The 23,075-nt window shown below is 43.1% G+C and overlaps 3 protein-coding genes across 3 annotated transcripts; 2 read left to right on the top strand and 1 right to left on the bottom strand.

The window, feature by feature from the left end:
- The first annotated feature begins 1,458 nt into the window (after positions 1–1,458).
- LOC146545036 (uncharacterized) lies at positions 1,459–4,159 on the top strand. Its single transcript, XM_085217654.1, is given in 2 exon segments — positions 1,459–1,983; positions 1,986–4,159. Coding segments are annotated over 2 exon segments (675 nt in total). The 5' UTR covers positions 1,459–1,757; the 3' UTR covers positions 2,435–4,159.
- Positions 4,160–14,749: 10,590 nt separating this feature from the next.
- Positions 14,750–16,061, bottom strand: BORCS6 (BLOC-1 related complex subunit 6). The gene has a single exon (XM_085217653.1). It carries the CDS (start codon positions 15,873–15,875, stop codon positions 15,243–15,245), a length of 633 nt encoding a protein of 210 aa, XP_085073779.1. The 5' UTR covers positions 15,876–16,061; the 3' UTR covers positions 14,750–15,242.
- Positions 16,062–16,297: 236 nt separating this feature from the next.
- Positions 16,298–18,606, top strand: PNRC1 (proline rich nuclear receptor coactivator 1). The gene is made up of 2 exons (XM_085217651.1): positions 16,298–16,905; positions 17,459–18,606. Exons 1-2 carry the CDS (start codon positions 16,477–16,479, stop codon positions 17,897–17,899), a joined length of 870 nt encoding a protein of 289 aa, XP_085073777.1. The 5' UTR covers positions 16,298–16,476; the 3' UTR covers positions 17,900–18,606.
- Positions 18,607–23,075: the final 4,469 nt, after the last annotated feature.

Genomic DNA, 23,075 nt, shown 5'->3' with positions numbered 1-23,075 from the left:
CCAATGGAAACAGATAACAAACTATGGAACTAAAAGCAATTTTGTGGGCCTTTACTGCATGGCCAAATGAACCTCCAAATGTTGTAACCGATTCCCTCTACGTGGCTGGCATATGTCAAAGAATTGAGGATGCCCACATTAAAGACAACAAGAATATGTGGCTTATCTCTATGTTTTTATGTCTTAAACATATGTTACGGCAAAGAAAGAAACCATATTGTGTAATCCATATTTGCAGCCACCTAAATACACTTGGTTTAGGGAAGGGTAATGCTGTAGCTGATGAACTGGTTATGGTGACCCCTGTTAATCTGTTTGATGCTGCTCATAGCTCTCATGAGATGTTTCATCAAAATGCCTGTGGTTAACATAGACGGTTTAATATTGGTGTGAATGATACAAGGTTAATAGTACAAACATGTCCAGAGTGCAGTCACCATAATGGTGGCCTTGGTCTGGGAACCAATCCCCGAGGCTTGCAAGCATTGGAAGTGTGGCAAACAGATATCATCCATACTGCAGAGTTTGGTCGACTGCAGTATGTTCATGTCACTATCGACACTTACTCTGGGCCTCTCCTTTAGCAGGCAAATCTGCTAAGCACGTCATTAAACATTGGATTGCATGTTTTGCTATCCTAGGAATTCCAAAACAAATTAAAATGGATAATGGGCCAGCCTATAAGTCGCAGTCAGTACAGTCTTTTTTGCAAAAGTGGGGAGTTGAACGTAAGTTTGGGATCCCACATACTCCTACAGGTCAGGTTATTATAGAACACGCATGTGCTACGCTAAAAGCGCAACTAAAGCGAATGGGTGATATACGTAATGTGCCAGATTGCCTCATGAGCACTCTTTTCTCCCTTAACTTCCTTTCTGTACTAGGAGGCTCGTTGGTACCTGCCATAACCTTGCATCATTCAGGCACTAGTATGAGAGTGCTATCTGAGTCTGCAAAAGTATCTTACAAAGATCATTTGACTGGAGATTGGAAGGGCCCAAGTACTATTATATTTGTAGGAAGAGGTTATTTTTGTCTTTCCACAGATACAGCCCTACTTGAATTCCTGCTCTCAGTGTTTGTCCTTGGCATGGGAGCGCTTCCTGAACCGCACCAGATCAACCCATGGCAAAACATGTGGGTTACCTGGGCTCAATCAACAAGCCAGACCGACTTCTGCTTAGCGCTTGCTTCTGCCACTGATCCTTTTCAAACTTGTATTAGACACTCCAGGTGATTGTTGTTTCAAGCTTCTTAAGGGTCTCAATACCACTATACCGTGGGACCCACAGGAGTTGAATCTTCTTGGAGCTCAACAGATCGGTAACACATCTACAGGATGGAAGAAAATATGTTTCATGTTTGGCAATTATACATGCTCAGTATGGCAATAGGCTATTAGGAGTTAATCACTTCAAATCCTTTTCCCTGGAAAACCAAAGGAAGGAAACCAAACGCAAGGAAACCAAACATGGACGATAGTTTCTCCTGAGCAAGTAGACTATTCAGTACAGGCATGGTGCGGGTATGGTCAACTGGTTTATCGGTCCAATACTATGGTACCAACCATACTAGGAGCAGTTGGTTTTGGATGGAACCCACACAAATTTTGATCGGCCCAAAGAAGCCAAAAACACTACCCCCTAGGTATTTTCTAATATGTGGGGAGCGTGCCTGGCAGGGTACACCAGGAAATGCCTTAAGGGGGTCCATGTTACATTGGTAAACTCACTCTGTTTTCTCTCACTTTCCAGGAAATGCGTGTCATCCGCTCTAAACGTAGCATAGGTCTACCACCAGATTGCAACGACAATGTGGAATTATTATCTGTGGCTGCACGGGTGGCTTTAGCTGTCTTTATACTGGGGGCTGTTGCTGGGAATGCACAAAAAACTATAGCTCACTTAGCATGCTGGGCAGAAAAACAAGCTAATGTAACCACTGGTATTTTAGAGCAATTATTATTAGATCAAAGTAGCTTACGCTGCAAAATAGGGCTGCCATTGACTTTTTGCTATTAGCGCAGGGACACGGATGTGAGGATTTTGATGGTATGTGCTGCTTCAATTTAAGTGACCATAGTGAGTCAGTTCACAAGGCCATCACATATTTGAAAGGACATGCACATAAGATACCACAAGATGTCAGTCCACTGGACAAATGTCTAGAGGGATGGGGTATTACTGGATGGCTACAAGGTTTCGTAAAGGAAGGCTTTGGTGTTCTTCTAATGATTGTTTTAGGTATTATAATTATTAGTATAGCTATTGGAATTGTAAAACACTTGCTCAACAAAATGTCCACTGCTGTCTTGCTTGCGCAAAAAGAAAAAGGGGGAATTGTGGAGGAATGGTTGATGCAGCTCGGCCATGTTTACCCCTCTTTGGAACATTGTGAGCAAGCAGCCCACGAAAGGGACAGCGCCAGGATGTGAGACGACCATGAGAAAGACTGATACGAGACTTGAAACAACTGGCTTGTGCTTCTTATTGTTTGGTATTGACTTGTAGCTTGTTATATTGCAATGGTATAACATAGGGGGTGATTTTCCTGTATTGTTAATGCGGTTGAGTACTTCCTTTTTTTTAGTAGTAGACTGAATGTGAATTAAACAGAATTTACCAGTGCTGGAATCTATGGGAATAGCTATTTTAACGTATTAGTAATGTTTGGTTATGATACTATCAGCCTATCAAACAGCCTTTCTTGATTTGCAAAGACAAAACCTGGACAGGAATCCCAGGCAAAGGGATAACCCTGTATTATAGAATGATTAACCTTCTTTCATCCCACTTATCAGGAATTTTTAAAATATGACCATGCCATCACCTGAGGCAAAGATGAATGTTCAGAGAGCTAACCTTGATAGTTTATTATGTTCGCAGGTGACTGTTCCACTTGGGCTCTGTATCGCGCACTGGCCATGCGGATACAGTGTACAAATGGAAAATACCCTTCGGACCTTGAGAAGAATAAAAGCAAGAGAGAATCTGTGATGGGTGGGAGAGGAAACGTGCACCTTGAAGCAGGGGACGCCCTGCTGGCACTGCCTATCGCATTCACCACCACCATGTACTTTCTCTTTTTCTGCAGGTTGTTGTTTCTCAAGGGTCAGTAAGTAATAATGTCGCTAGTTCTATCTGGCATGCAAAAGTTGTCCGACTATTAATTCTCTATTAGCCCAAAGGCATAATCATCTAAAAGCATATGTTATATAAATCTTAGCGATCTTTCAAAATCAATATATCAGAATATATTAAAGTTGAAGACCTCTTTCAAAGCAGTTAGAGATTAACACAGAACGGGGCCCTCAGGGATTTATTTCCAGGTTAAAGAAAGTTGGGCTGCAGGCCAAACATGTGTTTGTTCTTTTTAGTAGGTTAACGGTATTTCTTGTCATTATGCTATGTTTGCCTTGTCTCCTTTCTCACATGTACTGTCAATCGAGGCTTTGATTGAGTTATAATTACTTCAGTGTTATTGTTTTATAGTATGGTAGTAGTTTTGCGAATAAACAAAAAAGGGGGAATTGTGGGAATACAAGAAAAACTGTTCAGAGCAGCAGCTGGAAAAACTGTTTAGAGCAGCAGCTGTGGAGCAAGATAAGCAGCATGAGAACCAAGGACACCTTTAGAAGAAGAAAGAACGTCTCACGGCTCTGATTGGATAAGCACCTGTGTGAATGGTTGAAGAATGTTTTGTAGAATGCTCTGTTAACATGCATAAATAGAATAGTGCTTAACAATAGACTAACAGCTTTTAACCATGTTGGTGTGCTGTTGTGTCTCCAGCGCGTCCTGAGAGTCCAGAGACTTCCCCACACTGTGTAACTGAGGCCTTGGACCATGTGGGAAGTAGAGCAGAGAGTCTGTTGCTACTGGGAGTGATCACTTCTTTACTGCCTGAAATAGCCAGAGGGGCTCAGCGTTTATGCCTGTAAAACTGTGTATATGATGATTGAGTTCTGAGTTGCTGTACAGGTAGAAATGTTTTTCTCATGTGATCAGTCATATAAAGTAAAGATTATCCACAGACACTCTCTGACTTTCTGCATCTTAAGTTTGAGCCTATGGATGTATACTATCGTTGCATGTGTTTATAAAGCCTCTGAAGAATAACACGTGTATGAGCTATATAATACAGTACATGAGAAAATACATTCAGACTTATTTTTATTTATATGTCTGTAAGATTCAAAGTATACAGTATACTATACAAATATAAATGAAAACCATAGTCTCTGTCTTGAGGTGTTTCAGTCCTAAAAATGCCTCAAGGAACTGGTTAAAGGAAAAGAATACATAACGAGGCAAAGTGATCAGCCTGGCAGCCATACTGGCTTTTTTTTTTTTTTACTTTTTTTTTTTTTAACCTTTTTTTCTACTTTTTTTTTTTCTTTTTTTGTGTACAACTTCAAAAATGTATGGAATTACATATAGAAAATAAGATGCTCAAACATTGTCCTTGTGAAGTTTTGCTTTCTGTCTGTGTTCATTGTGGAACAAGCTTTACAAGGACACATCCTACTCTTTCCTGCAAAAGCTTCCCTCAAAACCAAGAACAGAGCAAGAGGAATATCTTAGCACATGTGTCTGCGGTATCACTGATCTTGCAAACCTTAGGAATAAGTTGGCAAATGTCATTTTAGACAATGAAGTTATATAGGCTGTAAATCTGCCTCTTCCAAGCATTCTTTAGAGAAAGAAAGGCACGTTTCATTAGGCACATGTCTGAAATTCCCTAGAAATACTCTTTCTCACTTTCTCTCCGCTTTAGGCTACATCACACCGTAACAAGCTGGGGCAGACATTACGGAATGGACTTTTCCTTAGGCAGTGTGATACCCATGGTCTATTGCTGGTCACAAAGTCACATAAAGTCCATACCATTTTTTTCTACTGCTGATTTTGCCTTCTGTAGTTATGTGAAAAGGAACACAAATAAGCCTATGCCTTCATACTCAAACCTTCACTTGGTATGGGTATAAAGCTGTCTTTCTCCAGATGAACTTCAAGGGAATTACAAAGAGAAAGGGAAGGAAGTGTAAAGATGACTGCACTTGCCTGAGATGAGTTTCCTGGCCTTTGAGGTTCACACTGTGTTCCAGCAGTAGGAAGTTTTGGAGTTTGGCTAAGTAGACCTTGCACACCGAAAGGGTGTAGGCTTTTCCTGCGAACTCTTAACTCTTCTGTGAAAAGTCATTTTGTGAATTCCCTTATTTACTTCTGCTGTTCAGAAACTGTTCTTCAAAAATCCCTTCTGGGGAGAAAAATCTCCACATATCCATCCACACGCAGAGTTAGATGTGCTAAAATAAGTTCAGTATTTTATTTTTTGCTATAATTGGATGATGATTTTTTTTTCAGAGACCCACTGTGGAGCACATTCGAAGCTTTCTGAAGACTTCTACGAGTTTCAGTGGATTGTGAATCGAACCCTGCCTATCTGTATTCTCTAACATGAAGAATTAAAAAAATGTGTCAGAAAACATTTGTACACAACAATGGAGAGTCATGAGCAGAACTAAAACACATAATTAATGGATTACTGAACCATGACACAGAGACACAGGGTCTCAAAAGAGTATGAACAGTATAGACTTAATCCTGATTGTACATAAGGGTATGCTAATTTAAACTGAGAAACCTGTTTCAATTGTTTGTATCTTAGATGCGAGTTTTGCTTATCACAAAAGGAATGGTCAGAAGGAAAAGACAAGGCATTTTGTCCTGAATCACAACCCCTTTAATTATTCTCCATTCTTCCCTACCCTGCAGTTTGTAGCAGTGTCAAAAAGGGCAGCTGTTGCTAGGTAATCTTTATCAGCTTGGCAACTGAAGTTCCAGCCTGACAGAAAGGAGTTTTTATGTATCAAATCTAAAGCATTCGTTCTAAATGCTCCTAGTTAAAGGTTTCTTTTCAGGAGTAATCTAGCTCCAGGCTGAGCAGCGCAGCTCTGCAGGCCATGGGTCAGCAGGACATGAGTTGCTGCAAGCCCTTCCTGGGCACTTTGCTGATCTCTGCAGTGAACATCAGGCTCACACACCCTTCTGACCCTCTCGTGCTGAGCATGGTCTCTGCTCACAGGGTCAACAAAACCAGGAGCTGATGGAGCTCAGAGTGAGCAGACCCCCCTCTCTCACTGCTGGGTGCCATTGGGTCAAGCTCCTCTTTTCATTACATCTAGGGGCTGGACACAGAACATGGTCTCCCTTTATCTCAGCTTTGTGATCTACCAAGCATCCTAAGGAATCTGGGGTCCTTTTAATGCATGAAGCAGAACTAACAGAAGTATAAAACTGACATTATTACTCTAATATATAAAAATTCTTGGAACAAACACACTTTAATAGAATATCCACAAAGGAATTTTTTTGCTATACCTTCTAAGAATTCTGATATGGAGGAAACCAAGAGTTAAATGTGGGATAATCACAGTCAGAGAATTTTGGTCACATCTGCTATTGTTTCCCATCCAGCTATGTTCTTTAGCACCTGACACCCACTGACCATAACAGTCTTTTTTTGTTTGTTACCTATGGATGAGAAAACCACAAGAATAAGACTTGTTTTCTCTTTTTTAGGGGCTGTGGGCTACAAAGGGTGGGTCAATTGCACTCATCATCTTTTTAGCATTAAATAGTGTTCTCTTCTATATGAACTATGGCATCCAAACACACGATAAATACATGTGTATCCAGTTCTGAGGGTATTAATCACTCCAGTGCTACAGTAATTCCTGACGCTGAGGAAGTAGTGCCAGTCCCACAGGCCTGAGCTGGCAGACTGAAGAGCAGCCAGGCATTCCCACACCTCACTGACCTACTTCTTTCTTGTTTCTCCTAATGAAGCAACCTGGAGCTGCCCTGCAGATCCCCATGGGATCTCTGGTGTTTTTCTGCCCCAGGGGCATGCCACATGAGCACTGACTCACCACAGTGCTGCTCTCCTGAGCTGACAGTTCACCAGTGTCAAGTGTTGAACAGATCTCCAAAAGACTGCAGGCTGCTGGCGCACTAGCTGTGCCTACATAACGTATGCACAAAGTTGATTTACTTTCTGAGAGGTGGTTTAAAACAGGAGTGCTGCCTAGAGCTCAGCCGTGGCTGAGAAGAAAGGAGAACCAGACAGTAATGAAACAGGAACAGAAGGAAAAATCCTCCTAAGTGAAAAGATGAAACAGATAAGCCTTTTGGTAAGACTTACTCATGTTTGCATCAGCCAGCTGCCATTTTACATTTTGTTAAAGACAGGCTACCTAACAGGCAGAGGTGACAAGTTGTGCCACTGAGGATATGCTCTGTAACAGGAAGTTGATCATCTGTGTTGGACCAGGAAACTTTTGTTCCCCAAGTGTTAAGCAAATCACTAGCAGAAAGACATTTGATTTGTAACGAATTGGCTCATACATTTGTAGTGAAACAGGCAGGTTTGTCCCAGCGGTTGTTTTGTCTGCTAACAAGGTCTAGTTCTGAGACAGAACATTAGTCTCTATCTCAAAACATAGCTCATAAATAGTCAAGGACAGACACTAAGTACATTTGATTTCACAACCACAAATGATGATGAATGAACACTGCAACCTGAAGTTTCTACAGCTCTGTGCAAATCCCAGTAGTCATCAACATGTTACACAATTTTTCTGGTTTATATTAGCACATACAGGAAATATGTTCCATGGCTCCCATTTTACATAACGTCCAAATCAGTTACCTCACTTACTCAAGGTTCGGTCAGAGTGTAAGAGACAGAGCCTGGCATTCAGTTGGACTGAAGTTTTGTAATTGTTGGTGATGTGTATTTTAAGAAAAAAGATTGTACATACGAAGAACGGCCTAAAGGAGCATTAGTAAAACTTGAATTTTTGCACCCTAAGCATGACTTTTTACATGAGCTATTCAACTCAGTAGAGCTCAACATTTTGTTTGTTTTAAAACAGACATTCTAACACTTACTGAGAATTAGTCCTTTGGTTATGAACTGCATTTGACAGCTGACCATGGATCACTACACTAAGGGAAGAACAGCCTTGTTCTAGAGAAGTTTATTTGTTTTACTAAAGCACATATGAGTTGAATCTTGGTGAACAGATGTCAGGTTCTGACTTGGAATCTCCTGTACTCATAGTATTCAAGCCCGTTCTTTTTTACCACTGCCCACTTGTGAGGTTTGCTGCAATTATTAGATGTAACACATCTTAAGTCTCACAGCTTCCACATAAATATAGACTGCTCTTATTAATATCAGTGGGAGCCCTAAGTATGTATGTGTCAAAAAAAAAAAAGACAGGGAGACCAGCGTTCCATTGAGCACTAGTCTTACTCTAGTATTTACTTAATCTTTCTATGGTTAAAAGGAAAACCAGCACAGTTTGCTTTTGGGACTTGAATATGTTTCATAAATATTGCATCACTTCACCATGCCACACGGCCTTTGGTATTTTATAATCCAGTTCTCAAGAGCAAATGTAAGAAGAGGCTGGTTGATTTTCCTGCATCTTAAAAGATATATCCCATCCAGCAGTTATGGCAGTATTATTTTGCAATTAGTTCAGTTTCATTGGCATGTGTTGGCATACTATTAAAATATAATCCTAGAATCCTCAGAGTTGGACAGGACCTTTAAAGGCCATCTAGTCCAACTCCCCTGCAATGAACAGGGACATCCCAGGTTGCCCAGGGCCTGATCCAGCCTCACCTTGATAGTCTCCAGGGATGGAGCATCCATCCACCTCTGGGCAACTTCTTGCAATAGATTAGAACCAAGTAATAAGACCTAGATCTTTTCTACTACAGATGTGTAATTTTCCTGTAGTGATCTCTGCTTAGTACAATAAATAGAAAACAGTATCTATGTTATTTCTGATTTGTCTGCTCCTAGGGGTTGATTTAAAAACCAGACAATTTATGCAGTCATTCTAGATACAAGGAGCACTGCAGAAAACACAGCAAGGAAGTAATAGCAAAAGATGGTAAGAAGGAACTTAGTGAGACATTGCCAAGAACAAAGGAACAAGTGATGTCAAAAGGGAGCATATCAGGTAGGCAGCAGAAGCTAGCCTATGCCAATATGTGCAGATGAACGTTTTAAACTTACGGCAGAAAGTGAATGAAAGGCAACAGGGGTAGCTTAAAGAGAACATAACTGAAGAGTAAGAAAGAAGGTTGTTACCATGTTGTATGATAGCAAGACTAAAGTTGTAAGCTACACGGCTGAAGCCAGAAGATGAATGGGATGAAATATTAACGCTGGGAACTAATAATGCCCGAAACAAGGATTTTTCAGGGGAAATGATGTACAAATGGTGTGCTATGGAAAATGGTAAAGAAAGTGGAAACCATAATAAGTTTCAAAAAACTTTCTCAAAAGCTGATGACGCTGGAGCAGGAGAGATGAAAGGCTTGTAGTTGCAAATCCCTTTCTCTGGAGAAGGTAATAAAACCAAACTAGATCCCTATCATCAACTGTAAATTGCATAGGGGAAGTGGCTGGGAAAATGGAAAATCCCAATTTTGTTCAGCAGCGAAGAACTCCGCTCTCTTTCCAGCTGAGGAAACGTCACTGGAAAGTCCCAGCCTGAAAAAAAAAATCCAGCAAGTAAACAAATTGTCTAGGCAGTGAAAACAGAAAGAGGAACAAAGTCAGATGATACTTTGACTTTAAAGGAGCTTATTTTCAAGTTAGCATTTCCTTGATGGCAGCGATTCAAATTCAGACAAGAAAAATCTCATTACAGTGAATCTGGCCAGAAGCTTCAACCTAATGATATGAGGCTACAGAATGAAAAGTCATTTATTAAATATGTAAGACTTCAACTTAGGATCTTTTTTATTTTCTGCTACAGAGTACAGTCCAACAACCCTCGTGACAAACCAGACATTATTATTAGATCACTGCAAAGTTATAAATAATTGTCTGGCAACGTTGTGGATTTTTTTTCTCCTGGGCTTATACGTATTTCCAGACAAGGAAGCTTTCCTTAACAATGTATTTCCTAACTCACTGGGCACGGCTGTTTGCATTATAAGCAAGTTTTAATGATGGGAACTTTTCCAGCATTGTCCATCAAGAAAATAAGGAAAAGGCATGGCTGGTCACACTTACAGAAGAAATACATTGTTGAACAAAATTCTGGGATTGTCTCAACGCTGCTTTTCTGCTTTCCCAGTTAATTAGCATTGATGCATTCTGAGCCAGTGTGCACGACAGCATAATCCTGCTAGCAAAAAACAGATAGCAGTTATACAGACTGTCATACAGCCAACCTTATCAATATTAAACTAAAAATATAGGATTTTATTTTCTTTACACTCATGTTCTTTTCTCACCAGGATTTAACACAGCTGCAGAGAACCAGCTCTCATGCATTATCCTTGGTAGCCAAAACTATGATTCTTTATGAAGTTGCCAACCTAGTGATATCCTCACAGACAGAGAAAGATTGGTTATCAGCCTTTGGGTCAGGGGGTTATGTTTGGTTTTTGTTGTTAGCTTTTGTTTTTTTTCATTGCTTCTAGTGTGTGCAAACAGTAGGAGAGAAACAACTGCAGGAAGATGTGAGATGTTGATTCTTTACCATTCTTCCTGTTACCAGATAAGGGCATAATTCTACCACTGTCATGGCAGGGGGTAGAAGGATCCTAACTTCCAAATGGAAGCCCGGAGCCAGGCCCACTTCTGCTACTTGAGCTCTGAACAATGTAGAACAATGATCTTGACAGTTTTCATCAGCCACCAAGCTGGAGCAGCAATGCGAAACCCAGTGAGTTTCAGTTCCTGTAGCTGATGCAATAACAGTCTTAGCTTTCTAAAGGAGAAATGGAAAGAAACTCCCTCTCATGTGTGCTTTTACATACATAACAGAAAGGATAATCGATGATACCTTTCCTGGAAGAGGTGAGGGTGGGGACAGAAGTAGGGACAATCTTCACAGAAATCATTCTAACTTGATTCTTTTTCATAGACTCACAGAACGTACCAAGTTGGAAGGGAGATCAGCAAGTTCAACCCCTGGCTCTGCACAGATTGTGGCTTTTATAGGAATGTCTCTTTCCCGAAGCAATTTCCTAGCATTAAAAGTAAGCTGTGGCAGGAACACGATGAACATGCCAATGTTGACCAAGATGACATACTGTGCAGTCTGACAGTAAGTCTTGCCTTACATTCAATAATGCCTATTGCAAAAGCCTCTGTGTTGAAGACTGTTTTCAGTTTCAGATAATGCAGTTTGCTACAATAGCTAATCTAGGACCCTTCTGTAAAAATGCTGATAATTTTTAAACATTGAAATTATTTTTTCTGTCTTCTGATGGCACAGCCATGCTATCCAAAATCATTTCAAAATAGATGAATCTTTAATACTGGGACATATTTTCTTCAATTCAACTAATATACTGCTCCCAACTTCAGTTCCACATACAGAATCACACAATCACAGAATCACCAAGGTTGGAAAAGACCTTAAAGATCGTCCAGTCCAACCATCCACCTATTACCAATAGTTCTCACTAAACCACATCCCTCAACACAAAATCCAAACACTCCTTGAACACCTCCAGAGTTGGTGACTCCACCACCTCCCTGGGCAGCCCATTCCTGATCACTCTTTTATAGAAGTAGTATTTCCTAACGTCCAGCCTAAATCTCCCCTGGCGCAGCTTTAAGCCATTCCCTCTAGCTCTACCATTAGTTAGATGAGAGAAGAGGCCAACCCCCAGGTCACTACAACCTCCCTTCAGGTAGTTATAGAGAGCAATGAGGTCTCCCCCGAGCCGCCTCTTCTCCAGGCTGAACAATCCCAGCTCCTTCAGCCACTCCTCTTATGAGAGGCCTGTGCTCCAGACCCCTCACCAGCTTTGTAACTCAGTCAGGAATGGGAGTAAGTACAACTGTCAATCTAAAAACTCCAGGCAGAAGACTTTAGGGCTGGAAAAAGTGCTTTGTACTTCAGTATACAGTTGGCAGCAAGATACACAAAATATTTATATATGTTTACTTCCTGAACACGTGGTACAATTAAGTAATGCTGGAAATCAGCCTCAAAAGTGAAATGTCTGTGATATTCATTTTTGCTTCAGAGGAGTCAGGGAGTGGGGGTGAGGGGTTCTGGTTAGTGAGCCTTTATCTAGTAAAACTCCTCTGAGTAGCATGGATTTGGGATCAGTCAAGAGTCACAAACAATGAAAGAACAAAAAGATCTGAATAAAGGAGAAACACTCTTCTTAGGAAGAAAAAAAAAAGGAAAAAACTCTGAGTTGACTAACCTAATTTCTAATGGAGTCAGTGGCAGTTATCGGAACAGGGAAGTAAATTCTAGAACAGCCAATTCTGTACCTGGCTCTGCTCAGTGTTTGGCACGTCATTTTGTTGTTTTTCTTCTCTGACCTTGTCCGTCTTGTCAGAACAGCAGTTCATGTGGCAGCTGATAAGGAACGCAAGGTCAACTGTAAAGCTGACTTGATTAAGCAAGAAAATATATGCAAATGTGTGTTAAATCTTGGTAAATCCAAACACGGCTCTATCTGCTCAGTGACAGGTTAAGAAAAAAGGCTCAAATAACCTGAAAGCTAAACTCAACATCAAAAAGCTGGAGAGTGCCAGGATTAACACAGAAGAGGCACAAGAAAGCCTGGCTTAGGATCAAAAAGGCATTGTAGCAATCTCCAGCTGCAGCAGCATCAGGTTCACTGATGGCTTCCAAGCTGCACGTAGCTCACGAGCAGTCCAAATATGATTTCAAGGGCAGGGTTGGCATCAGAGCAGCACTGATATGAATGCTGCCAAGTGACACAGTTTTGCAGAAAAGGAAGCCAGGATTGAGAGGAGGGCTGCAAACCACAGCAACTCTGTGCTCTGCATTAACATTCCAGTTCTGACTTGCATGGCTCAGAACAAATGCCTTAGTACTCACTGTGGTGGCACAGAACAGGCCGGTTTCATTTAGCCATGCTTGCCACAGAGATAGTGAATGTGTGGTGCATGGAAAAGACAGGCACCTGGGAACGAGAATCACTTTGCCTAGCTCAGCTGAGTCTGATGCTCGTACAAGTTGAAACCTTCACACTGACATGAAAGAAGCAAAATACGTAGGCTAATTACCACTGCCTTCATGCCTGTGATTCACTAGTCAGCTCTTTTTCATCCCATGAATGACATCATGTTAGAAATTACTGCCTGGGGACCCAGACTGAAACTGGCCCTGCAATCACAGTAATGAGTCTCTGTGCAGGTACAAGAACGGAGTTTAAATTAGCTTCAAATTATTTTACCAAATATGAAAAGGAATAATTAAGATGTGAAACACTTCAACAACAACTAATCAGTAACAATTTCAAACATAAAGGTAATTATTTTATTTCACAGACATAACAACTTTAGCAGAAAATTAGCATTTAACATAAACGACTTTAATGAATAGAATGTAGCTGTACATGTGACTATACAAACAAGTCAGGTACCTCTCATCAATACTTGTAAAACAAGATCAAAATTTGGTCTTAAATCCTGATATACAAAAACAAACAAAACAGAACAAACAAACAAAAAAACCCCATACTTAACAAAATGACTGCACCTCCATGATAAACAGTACAATTTCAAACTTTCCCAAGAATAACACCCCAAAACTATCCAGATTACTGCTGTTCCTCTGATGTGATGTGACCTCTGATGTCTGCTAGGCCCCACGTTCTTCTTTCTCTCCCAACTAACATCTATTCTTTAACTGATAAGTCTCTTTCTGGAGCCACAACTACTCCCTCGCAGACATCACAGAGTGAGCAGGGCCTGGCTCCCTTCCAGCATCCTCCCACTGCAGGCAGGAAGGCTGCATACAAAACACATTCCCTGTGCCAAGGGGGAGGCCACACTGAGAGGCACAAAGTTGGTCACGGACTGCAAACCAGGGCAGTGTAAAAAGCTCATTGTTTTGTTACAATTTAGTATTGTGCGTATTTAGAAGCACTGTGTATCATCAGTGCTTTGGATGAGTTTGTAGTGGGGTGAGAGCTGTATCCTCTACAAACCTTACCACTACAAACTTAGGTATAGGACTCGTGATATTTCTGAATACCTTTCCCCTAAAACCTTTAGGGGACATTGCTCACACCAGCGACACCATTATACAAACTACAAATCACAGTGATTATTTCTATGGTGAATCTTGTTTCAAGGACATTTGTAACCTAAACAGATGGCTGAAATCTACTTGCATCAGAACCACAGCCAGCAGAGAACTTCTCTCAGGCCTCGGTGAAAAATACTGGCAGCACAACAAAGTAACTTTTGCACACAGCAGTGCATGAACATAAGCTTTGAGTTCACAAATTCTACTAAAGGACTTATGTCAATCATACGCTTGTGTAACGCAGTGATGTAATTGTATTTCTCATCTCTTCTCTGCGGTGTGCAGAGACGGGTCAAGAGGCAATGGGCCCAAATTGGAACGTATGAAGTTCCATCTGAACTCGAGGAAAAACTTTCTTTACTGTGAGGGTGAAGGAGCACTGGAACAGGCTGCCCAGAGAGGTGGTGGGGTCTCCTACTCTACAGACAGTCAAGACCCACATGGACTTCTTCTCGTGCAACCTGCTGTAGGAAACCTGCTTTACTAGGGGGTTGGATGCAATGACCTCCAGAGGTCTCCCCCAGCCCCATACGATTCCGTGATTCCAATTAAAGAGACATTTCACAGTGATACCGCTTGAACTTCCATGCTGTGAAAACCACAGACACTAACAGACGCAAAGCATGTTTTACCTGAAGGCTTTTATTTAGAACTTTGCATTTGGCTCTTCTTAACTGAATCTCAGTTCTGCTCCATGGGTTTGGTGTTTGGCTACATACTTAAATTCTCTCATTTCCATCACCTTATAGTTGTGTGCTGCAATAGAAAGCTAGCAGTAAGAGACGGTTCCACCTATCAGGCACCGAGTCAGCTGCAAAGCAGCACGTATGCCCATAAACATCAAAAAACTATTCACAACGACTTCAAAGTTGGTCAGGCAGAAATACCAACGGTCGCTTTTAATGGAGCTCGGTCAGTTTTCCTAGCCCTCAATAAATAGAAAGCGTAAGGCGTGAGGAGTCCAAATTCTTTAATGGAGTTAAGCCGGGAAGCGCCGCGAGCGATGTGCCGCGCTTCAGCTCAGCGCTCTCTCTCCGACCGCAGCTCGGGCCGCCCGGCCCGCCGACAGCTCCGCGGCGCTGAGGGACGCGCGCCGGCCGCCATTTGGCGCCGAGAGCTACTTGCACAGCCCCTCGAGGCGCTCCAGCGTGCCCTTCATGTCGCGGATGCGCTTGGCCAGGGCGGGCACGGGCTGCATGGCGCGGTCCAGCTCCTCGCAACGCGCCACCAGCGCGTACATGGCGCGGATGCTGAGGTCGGCCGCCTCGCCTAGGCTCTCCACGCCGTCTCGGTAGGTCTGGATGCAGCCGACGCTGAGCGCCGTCAGCGCCTGCAGCCCGCAGTGCACGTTGCGCAGCAGCTCGTCCACCTGCGCCGCCACCTGCCCGGCCAGCGCCACCACGTCCTGCAGCGCCCCGGGGTCGATGGCGGGGATGGAGCTGCCGCCGGCCGCCGCCGCCGCCGGCTCGCCCCGCGGCACGCCGCTCAGCCGGATCCGCCGCTCCAGGTTGTTGGCCACGAACTGCGTGAGCCGCCCCTCGCGCAGCACCGTCCCCTCCAGCTCCAAGGCGCTCGCCAGAGTCGCCCGCCGCCCCTCCGGCAGCTGCCGCCCCTCCGGCGGCGAACGCCCTGCCACCGCTCCGCCACCGGCGGCCAGACTCAACGCCTCCAAGCTGCGCTCGTCCCGACTCGCTCCCTCCTCGGCCGGGGGACCGGCAGCGGCAGCAGGCCGCGGCACCCGCTCCTCCATGGCAGGCCCGGCCGCGTACGCGCCTCCACCTCCGAGGGGGGGCGCTTCGCCGCCTGTTTACGTCCCCTCCGATTGGCCGAGCGGCTCGAGGAGGCGGGGCCGATGCCGCCCTGCGCTGCGCGAGGTTGGCCGGTGGTGCTCAACAGGGGAAGCTCTCGTCCCTCTGTTCGCTTCGCATTTCGAGCCCGTGACTCGGAGACTGGGGCGTGCCCGTTGTTTGTGTCTGCCCGGATTGGGCGGCCTGCGGAAGCGGGCGGAGCCACAAGTGTTTGTGTCGCTTCCGATTGGTCGGGGCGGGGCCAGAGCGGCAGCCGGTTCGCTGGGATTGGTGGTGCCCGGCGGAGAGGCAAGCCGCTCTCTCCGTTCTCGGACAGCGATTGGCGGGAAGGCGGAAGGGGGCGTGCCCATCCCGTGTAACAACACAGGGCGCTGCTGGCTGCTCCTCTCACTCCCCCGCCATGTTCTCCTAGCAGCCGATCCGACTGTGCTACCATCTCAGCCTATTAAGCCCGGGCAAACAGTCCCCAGCGACCCGAGCCGCTCATCCCTACTTGGGCTCGACCCCTCTTCCCTTTACAGCTCTGGGTACCCACGTCCCACCATGGTTACCACCACGGCGCCGCCGCCCTTCCTGACTCGAATTTCTGCGGGCACCGAAGATCCCCGGCGGCTGCCCTCGACGCTCCTCCAGCACCTCAGGCGAGGGGAAAACAACTGTGAGAACCAGCCCAGCTGCTGCCTGGCGGGTCCGGGGGGCAGCGCGCGGCCCGCGCTGAAGAGAGTGAGGCGGAGGAAGGGCAAGATCCGGCCGGGCCCCGCCGGGCTCCTGCCGAGCCGTTACCAGCAGTTCCAGCAGCACCGCGCCGGCCTGGGCAGAAGGACGCCGCTGGGAGCGCACGGCCCGGCCGAATTCGGCGCTCCCGTCGCCTCAACTGTCTCTGCCGGTCCCGGCTTCGCGGCGACCCCCGCCGAGGAGTCCCTCGCACCCACCCCCTCCAGACCCGCGCCCAGCAGACCCCTCAGGAAGGAGGTAAGAAGGGGCTCCGAGACTTAGTGACTTTTTTTCTTTTCACGGCGCTCCGTTCCCCCCTCGGATGAGGAAGGGGGGAAGGGGGGGGGCAGCGGGCGGCTTACACCCTCCCCTCGCCCTGTGTGTGCGTGTGAGGGGCGGGGGGAGGAGAGTTTCCGTTACGTTCGTTGTGTGTGGGGGAAGAGGGGGGGGGAGAAGGGGGAAACGAGTGAAATCGCGGTCGGCGATTGGCTGCCGGCCTCCACCAATGGGCGGCCGCCGCTGCGCCCAGCAACAGCCGGATTTAGCCTGCTGGCTGCGTGCCAGCCGCCCCTGCGCGCGCAGGCGGGACGTGCGGGGGCCGCAGCGCCCCATGGCGGCCGAGCAAGGACGGTGAGGGGTCCTCGGGGGCTGTGGCGGTTCCGCGTCCCGGAGCGCGCTTAGTAACGGACGAGTTGTAAAGACGTGGGGTAGCCTGGAGGGAGACGGCTCGTTGCCGCCGCGTCCGTTGGCACGGGCGCCTCTGGAATCCAGAGAGGGATCGTGTGCTGACGCGAATTCTTTGTCTCTTCAGTTCTTGAAGAACAAGATGGGAAAGACAGAGAAGGCTGCCACTCCCCACGGCCAGCCCGTTCACGGTTTACATCTGTGTGAACAACCAAAGATTAACAGGCAGAAGAATAAATGTAATGTGCCGCTGACAAAGATCACCTCGGCAAAAAAGATAGAGAACTTTTGGCAAGATTCGGTACCGCCAGAAATCATTCAGAAGCAGGAGAAAAAGCCACTTAAAAACACAGAGAACTTCAGAAATGCCAAGTCCAAGAAACCCATCACCCTCACAGATGCGAACCAAAAAGAAAATTATGCTGGGGCGAAATTCAGTGACCCACCATCTCCCAGTGTCCTCCCAAAGCCCCCCAGCCACTGGGTGGGGGGCACAGCTGAGCTGTCTGACCAAAACAGGGAGTTGATGGCAGTCCATCTAAAAACTCTCCTCAAAGTTCAGGTGTAGTTTCCAAGCTCTCTGAATAGCTGCGAAGCAAACTCCATCCAGGAAACTTACACATGCCTTGTTGCAAACAAAAAATTTAAAAAAAAAAAAAATTTAAAAAAAAAAACCCATAAACGAAAGACTGTCAAGTCTTATACTCGCATACAAATTTCCTTGTATTATATTTTTTATGGTTGTGTAAATAGTGTACATCATGTATTATGTGTATATTCTTGTTCATACTTTGAGAGGTACATTTTAGTTTTGTTATGAAAGGATGTATTTTGCACTGCCTGATTGGTAGATGTCTTGTATATACAACATGGACAGTTTTAAGTGTGCGCTTGACACATGAAGACTTGACTTGATTTGCACAAGGTAAAGAAAATTCTGAACGGAGAGTACAGCTTTCTGATGTTAAGGTTCCAGATCAAATGTGAATGGTTTATTCATGCACTGCTGACAATAGTTCTATGTTCTGTGTCCCAATCAAGTACAAACATGGAATTTTCATACAAATGTGAATTTTTGCTCTGGAAACAGTATCTGGAATTCCTGTTTATCTGTTTGTAACAAAATTAACTGGAATTTGAGTAGAATTCCAACCCATCACATTGAGCACTGCTGATTTCTTTTAAGAGAACAAAAAAGAAAAGAGCAGAGCTTTCTTGCCATAAATTTAATTGGTCACTAAAAAAAATTAAATAAAACAATTTGGCCTCCCCTAAGTCATGTCTCTGTTTTTCTTCTGTATGTGTGTGTGTCTTCAAGCATTTTAACTTAAATTGCTGCGTTACTGCTTTTTTGTGTGCGTAACTGATTTTTTTTTTTTTTGTCCGCGTCAGCCTTTAGTTATCCAAGTAACAAAGAGATCCAATAGCTTACAGCACATTTCCTCTGTAATACGTCAGTTGAGGTTCCATATCCTTGTTGAGATCCCATATCCTTTTGTTTCTTTAAAACTGGGATTTTGAGGCTGTTGGAGAATTAGATTCAAAGTCATGCTGCAATGCTCCTTAACAATTTCCATAGTAAGCAGTCATTAAATTCATTGATACTAAAGGTAGCAGTGGCTGAAAGAGGGCAAATGAAGCTTCCTGTTCTGCACTGATATTGTCTCCTGCTGGTGGCTGTGCTGGAAATAGCATTCCTCTGATCTAAAATTCTTGAGGAACTGGGCTGCAGATTAGCACGACAAGGGCGTTGACATAATGAAGATTTGTGACTACTTTCGGTATTTAAATTAGATGAATAAGTCATGAGATGAAAAAGATTCCTTGAATTTTCACATCCACTGGAAAAAAAAAAGAATCTCTGGGCATTCGTTTATGAGGAAGGTTACAAGAGAGGAAAACAGCCAGTGGAGTCCTAGGTAAAGCATTCCTTTTCTTAACACACTCAACGGAGATTCAGGGGCCAACATTAGCTATATTTGTATCAAGTGTGCTGCTAGTTCTGATGCATGCACTTGCCTTGTAGAGCTTGTATAATATTGATTAACCACTAGTTCCAAACTCCATTGCTTGAAAAGTAATGGAGATCATCTTTGCATTATATATTTGAAAAAAAACATTAATTATAATGCCATTAAGCTACGTAAGTACTGTGCTGTGAACCAGAAGTTCATACAAAAACTTAGGAATGCCCCAGGTACCTCTATTTCACTGACTTTTACAATATACCCGCGTTAATTAGTAGCATTATGTTCTTTAGGAAAATGTATGGGCTCCATAATTTAGCAAGTCTTCTGGCAATCATAATCTCCCTTTTTAAATCATCATTAAACGTTATTAAGACGAAGAGAAATGCCAGAATCTCACTGAAAATGTGTCTAGTAGACGTTAAGTCCAAAGTTGACCACTTTTGGTACATTATGGGTTTGTTTGTTTGTTTTCTTCTTTTTGCCTAATGCCACTGAGGGTGAAGGAAAATGCCTTTAAGAACTTCCCATAGTTTTTACTAGTGCTTAATTTTGTCAGCTGAACTCGTGATCTTACTGAATAAGGTTGATAACTAGCTTGACAAAATCCAGTTCCAGAAGAAGTGGGTGGGCATTAATTAAAATACAGCAACCTTTTTTCCCCTGCTTATTACCTCTGTTACTGTCAGCCTCTTTTCCTCCCTGCCCCTTGGAGCTGACGTCAAAATATTTAGTCTAAATGATAATTCTGATCCTACATGAAACTTGCCACCATAACTCACCTCTGTTTCTGCCTTGATTTGCTGTCATACATCTGGGGATTACAGAGTTCATTTAAAAGCAAGTGACATAAGTTCTTTAGAGCTATTGAAAGAGACTTCTGAACTCTAGAAAACGTTTCATACTTTGTTGGGTCATTAAGATTACAAGGATAAGATAACAATGTGTTGTTCTTTACTCTTTTACCTCATCATTTACTCATTACACAGTGCGTAACTTCCTGAGCTGGCTACTGCACTGTTATTGATGATCCTGTTATGATCTGATGCTTAATGTTGAAATCTTGTTCTTCAGGGCTTTGGATTGAGTCCTGGTCAATGGGTTGAAATATAAAACTCTGCTTACATACAGTATAACGCTTCCCACGACTCCCTGGAAAATCAGGTCATAGTCAATGCATAGGACTGCATATTGCATATTCTTTATTTCTCACTTTGTGATATTCTTAACAGGGATTTTCAATTTCAGCATTCCCTCAGATTTGATGGATTTCTCGTCCTGATTCCCTGAAAGCCAGACATTTTATTAGATGAACATACTGCTATTTGATTTCAGACGTTATGGAGAAAAACATGACTGGTTTCTGTAAGACTTCGTAGTAACATAGCCTGAAGTCTTCTTGAAATGAACAGCCTTTAAAGAAGGAAGCAATCAGCCTCAGTGTGTGTGTTGTGATCAGCTGGTCATGTGGCTGCTGTGTGCAAACTAAACAAAATGTTTATTAAATCTTCTGAGTTCAGAGTAGGGAATCCAAACTTACTGCATTTTAAATGGATAAATTAAATTTTTTCTGTTTAAAATCTTTTGTGCAATGCCATGCAAAACCATAGGGGAATCAACTGCAAGCTGAATACTTGTCATGTGGTGGTGGTGGTCCTGAAAATTAGCTTTCATGGAATGTATTTGTTGCAGGATTTTCATGCGTGGCTAAGTTTCAAACCAGCAGATACGGCTTCATTAATAATGGCTGACTTGGTGCTCTACTACAGCTAAAATATTTCTGTCTCCTAATGCAACAGGAGCTGTAAATCCCCCATGACTGGCTCCCTTACACTAGTACCCCTTCAAAGAGGCTGCTAAATCTTTAGGTAGCCTATATAGGAGACTGCAACTGTTTTCCATAAATTGTCTTCTAGTCCAGCTGTATTTTCTCTACCTACTGCCATTTGCAGCAGTTCTTGTAAGTACTGTCAGAGCTTTTGCTTTACAAAGCACTTGATGCATGCAACACTTTCTGGTTTTTTTTTCTGCTTTACCCAATTTTGAAGTCATACATGAAGGCTAGATTATAGATTGATTTTCTTTGTAATTGTGGAGATGAATTTGGGTTTATTTCTGCACAGGGTGTCTTGGCACTCTTCCAATAAGCAGTTCTCTTATTTTCATTTACAACTTCATTCCTCCCATTTTTTCATGCAACTTCTAGTTCTCTTAGAATTTTGATTTCACAAAGCATTCTTTAATGTCATTCTCATCATGTATGTTTGTCTAACTATTTAAGGGGAATTATTTTCTGTTGTGATCTCTAAGGTTTTATGTTATGGCTGATCCTTGTCCTAAAAGGTCTAGGAGTTAAGCAAATGAATGCTGTAAAATGTTAACATTTCCTGTGGGGGGGAGGAAAAAAAGGATACTACTTTGTTGAATAGGAATCATACTCTATTTTTAATAAGCTTACTGATTTGATAGAAAATGTTAATGAAAGGCACGTCTATCAATTAAGAAGAAATACATTACCTAATTAAAGGACCTTAACTGAAGTTATCAGCTATGTAGTGGCTGTTAACTTTTTGTTTTGCATTTAGAGTGCAGAAGAATGTTATCGGAGCTAAGACAGGAAGGTCAGGAATTCAGCAAATTTGAAACAAAAGAAAAAAACCACCTCAGGTATTAATGTGCAGAATGAACTCATCCTAGCAGAGGTAGCGTTTCTGAAGTCAGCATTCTTCTATATCTACTTTCCCATGAGATGATAAAATAGCATTTATTTAACTCCCTGAAAACAGGTCTTTAGATTTTACTAAGCTGTAACTGTACTAAAAAAGCTGCATGGACACTTTTGTTCAAAGTTAGCTACGTGCAACACATCTTAGGCTTAAGTGCGACAGGCGCAGTCTTTTATTTTGAGTGGTTCATAAAGACTTTTCTTCCATTTGAGAATTACACTGGTTATGTGTACTTACAGAATATGTTGCCGCTGCTGAGTGAACTTGTGTGAATTCTGTAGTTTATACCAGAAAGAGTTACTATTTTGGATTCAAGGGCTTTTCTTGTATTTATAGGACTTATTTTAAGTACTTACAGGGTTGTAGTTCAGTCTATGGTTGTATACATTTCAAACAGTAGTGTAAAGGTCATTGCCATTTTGTTATTCTTAAGATCACGAAGCATAAAGTACTGAGGAGATGCTAGTTCTATGAAACCTGTCATTTGCTCCTGTGTAACAAAGTGCTCTGCCTTCATTAGGTGAGTCTACAAACCTTAATTTTCATGCATGATTTACAAGTGATAATAATGGCCATCAAAATATAAATTACATCATCTTTTATTCTCTGAAACAGGACCTAGAGCTATATTCAGTAAAAGGACTTTATATAGAGAGACAGACGAGCCACCTTCTTCCTTTCTCTCATCACTTGAATCTTGTGTTCTTTATTGCCTGCTGACATGAGAAAGAAAAAGGTGTGCTATGGCCTAAAATAGAAGATAGCTTGATCTACGTGATTCACATTCCTATAGCATGAAGCTTATGCAAGTTGCATTTCTAGCATTAGATTATTCAGAAATTGCATGTTAGCATATTACAAATATCAACTGATGATTTTAGGAATTGGTGCAGTAGTAAATCAATAATCTGCATCCAAACTCTGGACGTTCTTTCAATGTAAGCAGTAAAGAAAGTGCTGATACTTTTTTTTTTCCCCTGTGCTAGAAGCGATAAGGAAAAAATATCTGATAAGAAGTAAAAAAACACCCTGAAAAACAAGGTCAACCAGG

This window comes from Meleagris gallopavo, chromosome 2, assembly GCF_905368555.1.
Source record: "Meleagris gallopavo chromosome 2, MGAL_WU_HG_1.1, whole genome shotgun sequence".
In the NCBI taxonomy this organism is placed as follows: domain Eukaryota; kingdom Metazoa; phylum Chordata; class Aves; order Galliformes; family Phasianidae; genus Meleagris; species Meleagris gallopavo.
Note: the sequence above shows the minus strand (reverse complement) of the source record. Positions and strands in the feature narration are given on the sequence as shown.